At 44.2% G+C, this 13,644-nt stretch overlaps 1 protein-coding gene across 1 annotated transcript in view; it reads left to right on the top strand.

Moving 5' to 3' along the window:
• Positions 1-7,140: 7,140 nt before the first annotated feature.
• The window catches only part of KL (klotho), a gene marked incomplete at its 3' end in the record, with an annotated part of 49,862 nt that continues 43,358 nt past the window's right edge, over positions 7,141-13,644 (top strand). Inside the window, exon 1 of the mRNA XM_082337677.1 lies at positions 7,141-7,935. Coding sequence (XP_082193803.1) covers positions 7,189-7,935 — 747 coding nt within the window. The 5' untranslated portion in view covers positions 7,141-7,188. The remainder of the gene's footprint in view (positions 7,936-13,644) is intronic.

The raw sequence follows: 13,644 nt of genomic DNA on the forward strand, positions 1-13,644 counted from the left end.
GCTTAGCCTTGCCCAGCCCCACAGCTCAACTGAGCATGGGAATTCTCACAGAGGTTTCTTTGCTCGGAAATGGGAGATGTATATAGTAGACATAGCACAACACTGCACTGTGAAAACATAACAGTGATTTCAGCAATCTGAATCCATAGAATCCAAGTCCTCTTTAAACACCTTTAATGAGTCCTTTATTATACCAAGCACCCTTTTATTAGCCACCATATTCTACTCTGCCTCTGTTATGCATTATCTAGTTGGCTAATTATTTTTTCTATGAAGTAAGCATCCAGGCAAGCTCCAATCACTACATGTGCTTACTTTAGGCTATATATCTTTATATGCCATATTTGGATGTTTTCTGATCTGCACATCATCCTCCCTACATGACATGTATCCTGTGTAGGCTTCTTAGTTCTTTGATAGACTACAGACATCCTACATACTAATCTAGTATCTGACCGCCTATCAGGCAGTCTCAAGCTTCTCATCACTTAGCTGCCCACCTACAAGCTTTAAATTTCATAACTGCAAGCTTTCATAGAAGTGCTTTAGTCTCTGCTGCTGGCCCACATACAGGACCTAGCAAGAACCTGCAGATATTCCCCTCCAGTCTTTCCATGGAGCCGGATCACTTGGATAGCTGTTGCTTTTAGAAACCTACAGGCTGGTGACTGCCACTTTGCAGTGTGATAGGTAAAAAGCTATTTCTTCAAACAGTGTTCAAAAATTGCAGGAAAAGTAGAGAAAAAAAAAAAAAAAAACCACCAGAAAAGAACCCAAAACTTACTACTGAAATTATCTGACTTTCAGTTTTTGAAGTAGTGCACCAATTTTTCTAGATAGCAGCTGTGAAGAAATGCTTAATGCAAAATGCTTTGGCTACTGGCCATACATCTATGCTTTCATGTCTCAGAGGTGAAATTCATTACATTAATCCTCAAGTTTTTTTCTTCTTTTATTAGAAAGGTCTACTTTTCAAGACTGGACTGTTGCAGTGTCCTCTATCTTGGCCTTATCTAGTTCAACTCCTCAACCACATTTGAAGAGGTAAACCCTAAACTGTGCATACTTACTGTTTTGGTAATAAATGTCTTGACTTCCCAATGGTTTTGAGCCAATCTTGGAAGCACAGGAGTACAGCCTTGCTAGAGTATCTGGGAATAGCTCCCAAGTACATTTATGTGAGTGTGAAGCAGCACTAAAAGACTAAATGGCTTCTCAGTTGACTATAAATCACATTTCAGTACTACACACTTCACACAGTACAGAGACTGAGTTTTTGCTATTCAGTCAAAATTGGTCTTGTATAATATAATAATTGTGTTTATTAAAGAGCATCATATGCCTGTAGCCTTGAAAAATGTTTATGCATTTGCAGCCAGTGTTGCCTGTACCTTTAGTAATGCAGCAGCATAGTGCAATATAGTTTAAATGACTAGCTTACAAAGTTTCAGCTCAGTTCAGTTTAAAATGATGTAACTCTTAACTGCAGAAGAGTCATTTAGGCAGAAAATCTTAAAAAGAATTAACACACTACAATACTTCTTAAAACCATTCCTATTTCTTGGTGAGCCTTGCAGTAAAGGAGACCAATATTGGCATGAGCTGAAACCAACAAGAAATAAGTATCTGAACGAAGGTGTCATTCAACTGCTTATTGAAATGCAAATTTAGCAAGCACTAACTTGTCTTGCTGGATGATTTTAGCAGGAGTAATTCTTATCAATTTACCTATGGAAAGTGATCTAAAGATATGAAGATAGGAGTAATTTTGCAGGATATTCTTCCCTGACTGAATTTAATGCATAAAAAATTCGGCATTCATGTACATAAAACTCAGCATTGCATTTTCATTTTTTAATAGTAGTGCTTTTTATTTCTTCATTTAAGTCCCTGTGGATCTTTCTTTTCATAGAAGATATGGCATTTTGCCATAAGTTTTAAAATAGAAGGAATTTCAAGAGTGAAGGGAAATGCTTCAGCTGTGCCTGAACTGAAGAGATAGGATGACTGTATATGAAAAGTCACCATATGTGTCTCTAGAGTCCTGTCAGCTCTAGACTGAGCCACAGGATTCAAGCTTTTGAGCCATCCTGTGAAGACTGAATGAAATTGGTTTCAAAATGATAACACTGTCTCACAAATAGAAATTAAAATAGAAGCGAGAACAGTGAAATTATGTTTCTGCTTCTTTTTATACTGCATCAGAGACCACAAACTGGGGTTTTCAAAGGTATGCACCTCTTAGGGTTGAGATCCAGTCTCTCCAGATCCCATCTAAATTGTTAAATCTATTTCACCCCTGTGAGTGATCCAGTCCCTCTGTTTTCCAGGATTTTCTACCCTAAAAGTGTCAAAACTCATTAGGCAACTCCCTGTTTGGTCTGTAACTTTCCTGGACACCCACCTTCACTTGTTCACACGGGCTCAGCAGACTCTGGGGAGACAGGCATATTTCTTCAACCACTGCAACTAGGGATCGATTCCTGCCTAAAACAGGGTTGAAGCCTGTGGCTCATGAGCTGCATGGCTGGAGCTGGCAAGGAGCACTCTTCTCTGTCCTCTCTCCAACACGCCTGACTCTTCTCCCTCAGCTCTGGACCCTTCCTGCCAGCCAAGCCCATGTCACCTGCCCAGGACAAGAAGAGCGAGGCTGTACCCACCTTTTCACTATCTCCCTTCCCAGGAGAGAAGCCACTTCTTTTCCCTTCTCTTTTTGCCCATCCATTATTCCACCAATTCAGAAGGCACTTTGAAGACAGGGGGATCATCTACATACTCTTGTCTCATCATCTGGATAACAGGGAAGTGTTTGAGGCCTCCCAAAAGTAAAAGACAGCATTTCCAAGATCTCATGTCCAATGAAATGGCATTCCAAGGTGGTGTTTTAACTTTTTCCCTGTCCCCCATCACCTTCTGTGATTCAGGCGTTGAAATGGATTTACTGGTTCCCCTGAAGGAGGGTTTGCAAGACTGGGAAGGCTTTGTAGCCCTTGCCTTCCAGGTATGAGGAAGCATCCAGACACTACATGTCCCCTCTCAGGTTGCAATGGGATTGTCCTCCTTGCCCTGTGTGAATAAAATAGAAATTTCTAGGCTTGCCTTGAAGCTACTCCCTGTCACCCTCAAAAGTAAGAGGAGCCAAAGGATTTGGAATTGCACTTTTCCTACAAGGGGATGTTCAGGATTTGCCCACTTCTTGGAGATCCGGTTACAAGGGTAAAGAGAATATGACTGGAGTTTAGGTTTCTAATTTCCCACCTCACATTAGATCCTACCACAGAATAAAGGAGAACAATTCAGAGTCCTTTATGGGATAAAAAGAATTCATCACACTTGAAACAGGAGATGACTGGAGTCCTCAGAATTCAAAAAAGGAATTTCAGGTTCTCTACCACCCTCTCCAACTACAAAAAAGTGGAGATGAAGAATGATTTGGTACTTACGACTAGAATAGAGGAGGATTTGACATCTTCCCAAGCATTGCTCAGCACTACACATTCATTACACCAGCAGGCATATTTTGGACCTGACAACACCGTGTTTCTAATTTCAATGTACAGTGAATGCATATAACTAGTGAGATCAAGAAAGAAAGGAAAGGAAAGAAGGAATAGGTATGGAAGGCTGCATTTTTTCAAGAAAATTGGACTTGCACGTTCTCTGAGAAAACTGAGGAAGAGCTTAGTTACCTGGTAGGCTGTGATGTTCTGGCAGGGATGGAGAAGGTAAATCTAGAACGCTGTCGCACAGCTTTTCACTGGGAACAGCTATTCATCAGCAAGTGGAAGTAAAATTTGACAGCTTAGCAGTTTGCATTTAACAGACAGAATAAAGAAGTAGTATTGTTATGCAGTGATGGAAGCAGTAGAGAAAACACTTGAGTGTAATTCAGGTGGTGATTTTTTTAAGCCATGTCCCCGACTGATAGCGAGTACTTTCGTGTCTTCAGATGAAATGCTGAGAGTGTAAATCTATTACACAATGCTATTTTCAACTGACTGTATGCTTGCATATGTTTGGAAATATGCTTGTGAATAGAGAAGGGGTATTAAAACAGAAGATGGCTGTTTTAGGCACCGAGACCACTTGCTCCGCCATGGTGAGGAGCTCAGATGCTACAAGTGTAAGGCTGCTAGCTCTTATGTGGAGATTTTAAAATGAGGAAGGGGTTTGCTGCATTGAAGTCAATGCATGATGTGACCTCAGGGAAAGCTGTTAAATGAACCTAAAGCAGTAATAGAATTACTTTACCTAAACGTAGGTATCCCAGAAGATTCAGCGTCTTTAGGGTAGAAACAGAAATGCTCAGTCAGAACACTGTCGATTTTGATTGCATGCACTGACTGCGTAGCAAGCAAAGAAAATCTCAGCACAGCCTAATGAAAACCGTACCGACACTTACAGTATCCATTATACACATTATCAAAAGTTGAACGTTCAGTAATCACTAATACAAAGAAGGCTGAAAGGTAAATCCTGATCTGTCGGCCTGGGACAGAGTTGGAAGTGTGCTTGCTCAGCAGCACAGACATGATGGAGCCATGCTTTGAACTCAAGGAGCAGCTGAGGGAGACCTGCATGTCTGCAAGTGTTTGGCTGACCTTTCTGCATGGTTAATATTGCACAGAGTTTGTTAGTCTGTCTGTTAGGGAAAAAAAAAAAATTGGCTCAGAGCAGTGGGTGATTGTGGTGTCCTAAAACATGAAAACAAGCTTTCTCTTTAAGACAGAAACAAGCAACTGGAGGCCACAGTGCACATTTTTTGACATTTGGACTAAAAAAAAAAAAAGGGTTTCATCTGCCAGACATACAGGTGAAGTGACAGCTTTGTGCCAGCAACTTATGGCCAGATTTCATCCCTCAAAAGACGGCTGCTTGCTTCAGGGGCACAGTCACTGTAGGCTTCCCGGATAGTTTTTGGAAAAGGCAGCCACCTGCAGAAGTTGACAAAGATCTTAGCTAGGCTGACTCACGCTAACACCATCAGGCTTTTTCTTTCCTTTGACTGTTGAGAGGCTCTGGAAGAAACAAGCTCCTAATGAAGGAGTTTCAGTTTAAGTGCCTACTTATAGGTGCTGCCTAAGTATAAATAGGATTGATCTAGGTTTTAGTTAATAATTAGCATATGAAAACAGAATATATCAAGATATATTTTAAAATCTCTTGTGTCCCCAGACACCCAATGAAGTTTTTTCCTTTAAATGTCAGCAATGGACTTAGCATCACTAATGTCCTGTTTTAGGCTAAGGTATTTCTGACGCATGTCTGTACATCGTGATTTTCAAAATACTTAGGCAGCGTGCTCCGGTGAAGGCATTACACTTCCACTGAAATCCCGTCAGTGCTGAACAGGACCCTGGCTCTTCACTCCTTGCACGGGGACAACTGCAGCGATGCCGCCATGCACTTAACAACTTATCTCCAGCTTCTGCAAGTAACTACCAGGTGATGCTAACACCTAGCTCTGCTGCTGCAGCTCAACTTATCATTTACTTAGACTGTAATCAAATTTCAGCAGCTTGTCCGATGGTATAGCACCCTCACTCCTGGCAGCCGATGACCAGCCCTGGTGCTGGGGCTGCCATCCCCACCTCCCACCCCGCAAGCTTCCTCCCTTAGGGCAGGGGTGTCAGTGGTCCCCTGGGCTGTTCACAGCTTCATCCTCCTAGCATGGGAATAAATTAATCAACACTAATGGAAGACTAATTGCAATCCTGTACTCTGCGTCTTTGGTCTTTTCTGTAAGAACATGACAAAACAATGCCCTAAACCGAACCTCATCAGTGCAGAAATGGTGGAAGTTGGAAGTTCCAGAACCAGGCAAAGCAAATGCCCTGCCTGCACCTGTGAGGCGCAAGAGCCCATCCCGTGTGCGGAAGGAAACCTTCAGCGGCTCACAGTTGACACTTAAATCCATCAACTCCTTATTAGTGATTACCTGTAATTTTCCTATGAGGGCATTTCTTTTCTAAAAATAAAATGGAATTATCTAAATGCCTTCATTCTGTAGTTAAACAACAACTTTTATCTCCTGAGAACATCTCCCTGTCCTTAACAGCCTGTCTAAGTAGGTGTGTTTTATTCTTAGATGTCCCAACTCATGTTAGAGTCCACACAACTGAACACCAGGTTTTTGCAACGTGTTAAGCCAGTTCTCGCTTTGCAGCCCCGGTCGAATTGTTTCGTCCAAAGGAGACAAGAACAGCAGCCGGCGACCTGCCTTTAAAGAGAGGTCCATGCATCGCACCCATATGATCAGTTAAAAAGTATAAGTCAGTAATCAAACATAGCTTGATTTGTTTCCTCCCCGTAAAGATCTGTGAGGCGTTTCTAATCAGAACTTGTTTTGCATGCAGTAAACAACCAAATACACCAGCCTCCTACTCCACAAAAGTGTTATTACTGGGAGGTGGCAGTCCCTGAATCACTGGGGGGGAAAGGGGGGAGACTGTATGATGTCCTTGGACAACGAGTTTCTCGTTAGTTACCGTTACATGAGAGATTGCAGCTGCGATGTCTCTTGCCAAGGTACCACGAAGGAGATATTGGGTGAAGGAAAAGTCATTTTTATTTCCTTGCCTTTCCCTCGCCGCCCATCGCTCCCTGCCCTGGGCCCCGCCGCAGGGGCCGCTGCCCGCCGGCCCCCGGGCCCCCGACGGCGGCGCTGCGGGAAGGGCGCTACGCGCAGCTCCCCAGAGGGGACGGATCCGGCCGTCGAGCCTCTCCGTGGGCTCCTTCGTTTCGGGGAAAGGGTGCAGGGCAGCGGCGAGGGTCCCGCCTCCGAGGGGTGCCCGGGAGCCGCAGCGAGGTGCGGGCGGAGGGCTGCGGGGCTGTCCCTGCTGCCCGCGGACGGGGATCTCCGCCCTCAGGGGCCGGGGGGGTATGTGCGTGTGACAGAGGCGACCCCGAAGGGGAGACAGGGTCCACCTCTCCCCCGAGAAGCCCCCGCCCCGCTGCCGCCCTCTCCTCCCCGCCCGGCCCGTCTCACCCCCTGGATCCCGCCCCCGGAGGCAGCTCTCCCCGAGGGAGCCGGGCGGGAAGGATGCAGACGGCAGCTCCGAGGTAATTATTAATAGCCGTGCCCACCGGGGCGGGGGGGGTGGGGGGGTGGAAGGGGCGAGGTGAGATAAAAGGGGGCGGCAGGGGGCTGAGAGGAGGGAGCCGCCGTCGCGGAGCCCCGCCGGGAGCATGGCCCCCGCCGCGCCGCGGGCGCTGCTGCTGCTGCTGCTGCTGGGGCGGCCGCTGCTCGGGGCGCCGGGGCAGGGCGCGGGCACCTGGTCCCGCTTCGCCCGGCTGCCCTACCCGCAGGACCAGCTCTTCCTCCACGACACCTTCCCCGACGGCTTCCTCTGGGGGGCGGGCAGCGCCGCCTACCAGACGGAGGGCGGCTGGCGCCAGGGCGGCAAAGGCCCCTCGGTCTGGGACACCTTCGCCCACCGCCCGGCCACGCCGCCGGGGTCCGCCCCGCCGGGGCCGGCTGGCGGCGACGTGGCCAGCGACAGCTACAACAACCTCTTCCGCGACGCCGAGGGGCTGCGGCGCCTGGGGGTCTCCCACTACCGCTTCTCGCTGGCCTGGGCCCGGCTGCTGCCCAACGGCACGGCGCCCCTCAACCCCGCCGGGCTGGCCCACTACCACTGGCTGCTGGGCCGCCTGCGGGAGCTGGGCATCGAGCCCGTCGTCACCCTCTACCACTGGGACCTGCCGCAGGGCCTGCAGGACGCCTTCGGCGGCTGGGCCAGCCCCCTCCTGCCCCAGCTCTTCCGCGACTACGCCGAGCTCTGCTTCCGGCATTTCGGCGGGCAGGTGCGCTACTGGCTGACCATGGACAACCCCTACGTGGTGGCCTGGCACGGCTACGGCACGGGGCGGCTGCCACCCGGCGTGCGGGGCGGCCCACGCCTCGGCTACCGGGCGGCCCACCACCTGCTCCAGGTAAATGGTGTGTGGCGGGAAGGGGCCTCGGCAGCTCCTCGGCCGCTGGGTTGTGCCAAGGGGAAGGGTGTGGAGGCTGCCCTCAGCCCGCCCTGTTGGCGGACCTGTTGCCTGGTCGGCCGCTGGTGTGGAACCCAATCAACGTCCCCGACGGAGTGTGGGCAGCCGATTTATGGGTTTAAGCCGTCGAGGCTCATAGATGGGCGGCAGGAACTTTGCGGTCATTTGGAGTGAAGGGAAACGCGCTGAGTTAAAGCCTTTTTTGTATTCGGCAGAAATGTTCAATCCTGCCACCAGCACTTGCGAATGCAGGTCTGAGTGGGTGCGTGGATGCATTCAGCTGTGCCAGTCCAGCACTGGCTTACTGAGGTTACTGTGGAAATGCTTCATACAACTATAGAGTTAATGCATTTGACAAAAAAATCTTACTGAGTTAATGGAGATGGTAGAGGTGGCCGAAATGTCATACTAAAAGCTTTTCTTGACAAGAGTATGGGGTTTTTTTGAGTGTGAGCACTTTTTGGGAAGAAAGACCCTCTGTTCCCCAGCTAGTCTAGTAAGTGGCATAAGTACTTTGTTATACATAATTTTTATGCAGTGTATCTATATATATTTGGCTTCCAGCAAACTTTGTGTATTCTCAGGAAGAATTAAGAAAAAGTGTGTACAAATCATTTCAGTGGCATGATCTATTGTACCTTAATACACGTTCACAAACTCTGCTAATGTCCATCTGCTCTGCGTACACTTACCGGCAGGAGTTATATCCTAATGAGCATCAGATATGAGATGTGAACACTGAGAAAGCATCTGATGCATGCCTTATTCAACTTCTTGCCACTTTCCTACATTACTTTTGCATTGTTTAGTGCTACAAATAAGTCAAGAGAAAATATAGGTGGGGAAAATGTGGGGAAAATTTCAGATTAAATTGGTCCTGGTCCTGAAACCTCTAAACTCTTCTTTTAGTACCTTGAGGTGTACTTGACAGTGCTTCACACTGTGATTGTACAGTTCTGAACTAAGCGAGTCTGCTCATGAATAAAGTGATTCCTGAACTTCAGCACTTGCAGGACTAGCCCCAAATTTTGCAGTGAGACTTCATCACCTATAAATGATCGTTTTGCTTTTCATACAGTCACTGAAGAGTTGGTGGTGAGTTATTTGGCATACTTTGCACAGTTATTCTGAAGGTAGTGGAGCTGTGCACAAGGGGATGGGCTGCCGGCTCGGTGCCTGGGATGCAGAACATAGGGAGCAAAAGCTCCATTTCTCTGTCTTCCTGCAGATAACATGCAAAATAAAGCCTTAAAGCTGCAAATTTGAGCACTCAGGTTGTCAGATCTTGGAATCCTTCAACTCCAAGGGTCGTAGGCTCACTGAGGTGGAGTTTTAATGTTGTCTGTCACCTTATTTTTTTTCTAAAGCCCCTCATTTGCTGTGCAAAATGGGCAGTTAATAAGTCCGTTCATGTTCTGTGTGGTTCTCCCCTCTGCCCTTTGTTGAATTTGTCGCTTCAGACCTGAAGCTCTGAGAACAGACAAATAAAGATGAACACCACTTTTGTCCCTGGCTTTTACATAGTGCTGTTTGTCTTGAGTATTTATATCCCACATCACTATAGTATCTGAGTCCTTCATAATCTTAAGAATATACTTGTTCTCATAAATGCCTTATGGAGGAGGAAGGTGCTTTTCTATTTAATGAATGAGAAACTGAGGCACAGACTTGCCTACGCCATGTAAAAAGTATAATTAAACCAGGAAAGTCTACCAGTTGTTTAGTGACAGAACCTCAGGATTAGTTTTGTCTCAGTGACTGTCATTCAGGGTTTTCACAATTAGTGGACATTTCTTTTTACACAACAGCGTAAGGCAGCAAGGTATCATTGTTTCCACATTTCATGAATGAGGAACTAAAATACAGATGCAATTAAGATCCAAAGTGTCCACTGATTCTTAGTACCCTTTTCCTGGCATGTGATCTTTTTAGACTATTGGTCAGTTATACTATACTTCCAGCTCTTCTACAAGTCAGATCCCAAAATCTCAAATCACTTACAGAGAAAATAAGGGACGTGCAGTTTATGCAGAAGAACTCCCATCCCTGACTCCTCCAGGTAGGAGTCTTTAGTAGAGGCAGAGATTGAGCCTGACTTCTTCGGGACAGAGAATTGAACAGCTTTAACACTGAGATCCTCCTTTTCCTTCTTCCATCTCTGTAGCTTATTGATATTAGACCTTTCAACTTGTGCAAGCAATGAAGTAGGAAGCTACAGAGTACGGCTTCTTTGACTACACAGCCTGATATCCATAGAGAAAGTGTATGTAATTGTGTAATGAAAGATTAAGTTATACTGCATATGGTAAGGAGTGAATTACATTTCCACATGTAAATTAAATTCTTCTCTTACATAATTCTTGAGTGATTGACTTTGCAAGTTGAATAATGTTTTTTAATGTGTGTCTGTGGGTTGCATATAATTTTGTAGGTGAGTTTGGTCAGTTATTCTCAGGAGCACATGCAGCGTTGATTTGGATCAGAAGGCCGTACTGTAGTATCGCTTCGTCACATAATCTGGAGGATGTGTGCAGCACCAGACAGTGCTGCTGGGAGCTACAGTCCTCACAGCCCCACCAGAAAAGATGTGGCTCTATCATCCCACACAAAAAAACCCATTTCAGCTGCCTAACCTTTTGCTGCTTATGTCTTACATAAGCAAAATGTACACCTTACCCAAAAGGTCTGGTCCCAGGTTTCTTCCTAATCCTTTTTCTTTCTCTGTGGCATTCTTGTCGCTTTTTTTTTTTTCCAGTGCAATTGAGCTTGCGGAACGTGTTTGTTTTTTAAAAAATAAATGCATTGTCATAAATGGTTCTTAGCAAATGAGCAGACTAACTCTTAATACGCATGTTTTCTGACTTTTTTTCCCCTTGTTTACAATACACAGTCTTAAGTGTCTTCTTTCTGCATTTATTCAAACCAAAGATCCTCGTAAGTGGAAAGCTTAATAGCTAGTGAAAGCTGATGTCTACTAATTTATTTTACTGGATGGTAATTACATTGCAAGATGAAATAATTTCCTTTAAGTTCTTTAAAATTCAACAGATATGAATGTGGATTTTGGGCTCTGTATTTTTGGGTGGGTTATTTATTGTCTGAATAAATAATCAAATAAGAGTTTGATTCAATTCAGGTTGTTCAATTCAGGGCTGGTGAAAACAGGGCAATGAAGTTTGATCTGAATAACGATGTTTAAATTTAGTGTGAATGGATTTCACCCTATTGTACTGAATTTTTTAATTAGCTTTCATTTTTCTGAACTCCACATCTGAGTCATAACAGATGCTATATGGACAGAGTAAGAGACACTTTTTATGAAGAGCAAAGAAAAGTAATGTAAAAAAAACTTGTAAGAAAAAACATTTTATGGATGCGTCCTTGGTTTGTTACTGAGGGATGTTGATCAGTATTCGGTGAAAACTTCACCCTTTTATAGTATTTCCACTGACGCTTGTCGCTTTTGACATGTCTAAGCCCTTCAAACCTGCTAAGAAATGGAGGAAGCTGTGTGTGTTTATTCACAAAATAAATTGAATGGATCAAGTACAGTTCATAAAAGTTGGCATTCTCTCGAGTCAACGGCCAGAAAATGTAATGCCAGCAATCTGTCATGTATATGATGCACCTCTTTCTCCAGATGGGAGTCGAGAGGGGTCATTGTATTATGTTCCAGTTTTTGCAAATGCATTTTTTCATTACTGGGTCACAGTATATTGTCTGAGTTGAACATACTTGCATTTACTCAATATAAACAGCATTTGCAGAAACAGAAGAACACGTTGTTTCCCCAAAGAAGTGAGTGGAATTGCTGCCTGGAAACCAGTCACATAGCAACAGACTGATTTCTATTCCAAAACTCTTTCCAAAACAAAGGTAAGTACTCCTTTGTTGACCTTCAGTACTAAACCTAATAAAGTATCAGTAATTGCAGCATAGGAGAATGGTCTTTTCTTGGTGCATAGTGTTTCTTTCAAAATTCAGGCAGCCTTCAAGCTTTCACTCAGTGCAAATGGAGAGACTTTGGATTTTCCTGAAAGTAACATGGCTCATTGTAGTTGTGAAGACATACAGAATTTTTAGAAAAAAGAAGGAATATTTCTAAGTAATAGTATTTTTTTCCCTATTCTTGCTTTCTTAAGACTTAATTCAAAGAAGAACAAAGAAGAAACTGGTTCTGTTTGTGGTTTTGAGTATCAGATGGGTAGTATAAATTTGCAAAGAATTTATTGCAGTAGTGATTATTCTAATCGCTAGTCATTTTAATCAGGTATCTTTCAAATGTCGGAGATGACAAACAAGTGCAGTCAAACCATAGAGCAAATTCAGATCTGATGTTGCAGTTTTCCTTGCCAGTAGCTACGGATGGTTATACTATGTTCACAAATTATTTTAAAAGCTATAATGTACCTTTCTCAAGCTTTAATCATCAAAAGAAAAAAAAAATACACTGAGTTTCATTTTAAAAGGTGATAAACAGAGGAGTTTGGGTTTCAAGGATGCTCATTTTATTAAAATTAGCTCCAAAGTTAGAATATGTAACTTTCCTCTTGCCATTTCTGCCTGATCGCAGATTTGCAGAAGGAATGTTGTTTTCAAATATTCCATTGTAACAAAAAAGCAGTATGTTATCTTTACAGAGTACTTTGATGTTTAATTCTAGAAATATCAGGACTACGTGGACAATAAGGTGCTATCGTGGAAAAGTAAGAGTGGACCTCCCTCAAGTGTAGGGGTTCTATAACTTGAAAAGCTTTTTAGAGATGATAGGAAATCTTATTAAAATTCAACAGGCAGGACTGGGAAAGGCTACACTGGTGATTGAAGTGGGATGGAAGCAGAATTTGTGTGTTCTCTGTGTGGAAGAGCACCAGGTCAAGCCCATAGGTATGTTAAGTCCCACCTCAACTCTTTTGCTGTTCATGATAAGGATAAGGATTTGTTGAGGGTCCCTGTTCATTATGAGAATTTTAGTGCTTAGTAGTTGTGTTTTTTATAGCTGTGAATCTCTGTATTTAATTCTATAGGCAGCCCCAACCTGTGTTTTCATATCTCATTTTAAGTGCCACGTGCCTGATTTTTAATTGTTGCAGTTGCTGTTGCTGGAGGTGCCTAGGTGATATTTCTGGTTCCTATTCAAGGTAATCTAGTATGCTTCTTTTTTAAATAGCATGCTTTTCATTTAAGATCAAAGTTTTTATTTAACATGTTGGGCAGGTCTCTGCTCAGTGCCAGAAAGATAATGACTACTGATTAACAGCAGTTTGATACACATAAGGGCATTTAGATAGGCAATGTAAAATTCACATCTCATAAAGTCTCACGGGGTACATGAGTGTAAAGCTGTCTGCTCCTTGATACTCTTTCATTTTGCTTTAATAAAACCTCATGAAGTATGAGACATTCTTGGTTCTTCTTCAGTCTCTTTCCTCAAGCAGAAGAGAGCCTATATAGTTAGGGGGATCCTTATAACTATATAGTTAGGGGGATCCTTATAGTTTTGGGGGATCCAAAGTGAAGTGTGTGGAAGGACTCGTGTTACAATACATTGCTTCGTATGACGAACTTTCCCAGTTTCCATTTCATCTTGCTTCTATGGAGGGGTTCCAGTACTTAAGGTAGTTGATGGGCATAATTCCTACCCGTACT

This window comes from Platalea leucorodia, assembly GCF_965183815.1.
Source record: "Platalea leucorodia genome assembly, chromosome: 2".
NCBI classification, from domain to species: domain Eukaryota; kingdom Metazoa; phylum Chordata; class Aves; order Pelecaniformes; family Threskiornithidae; genus Platalea; species Platalea leucorodia.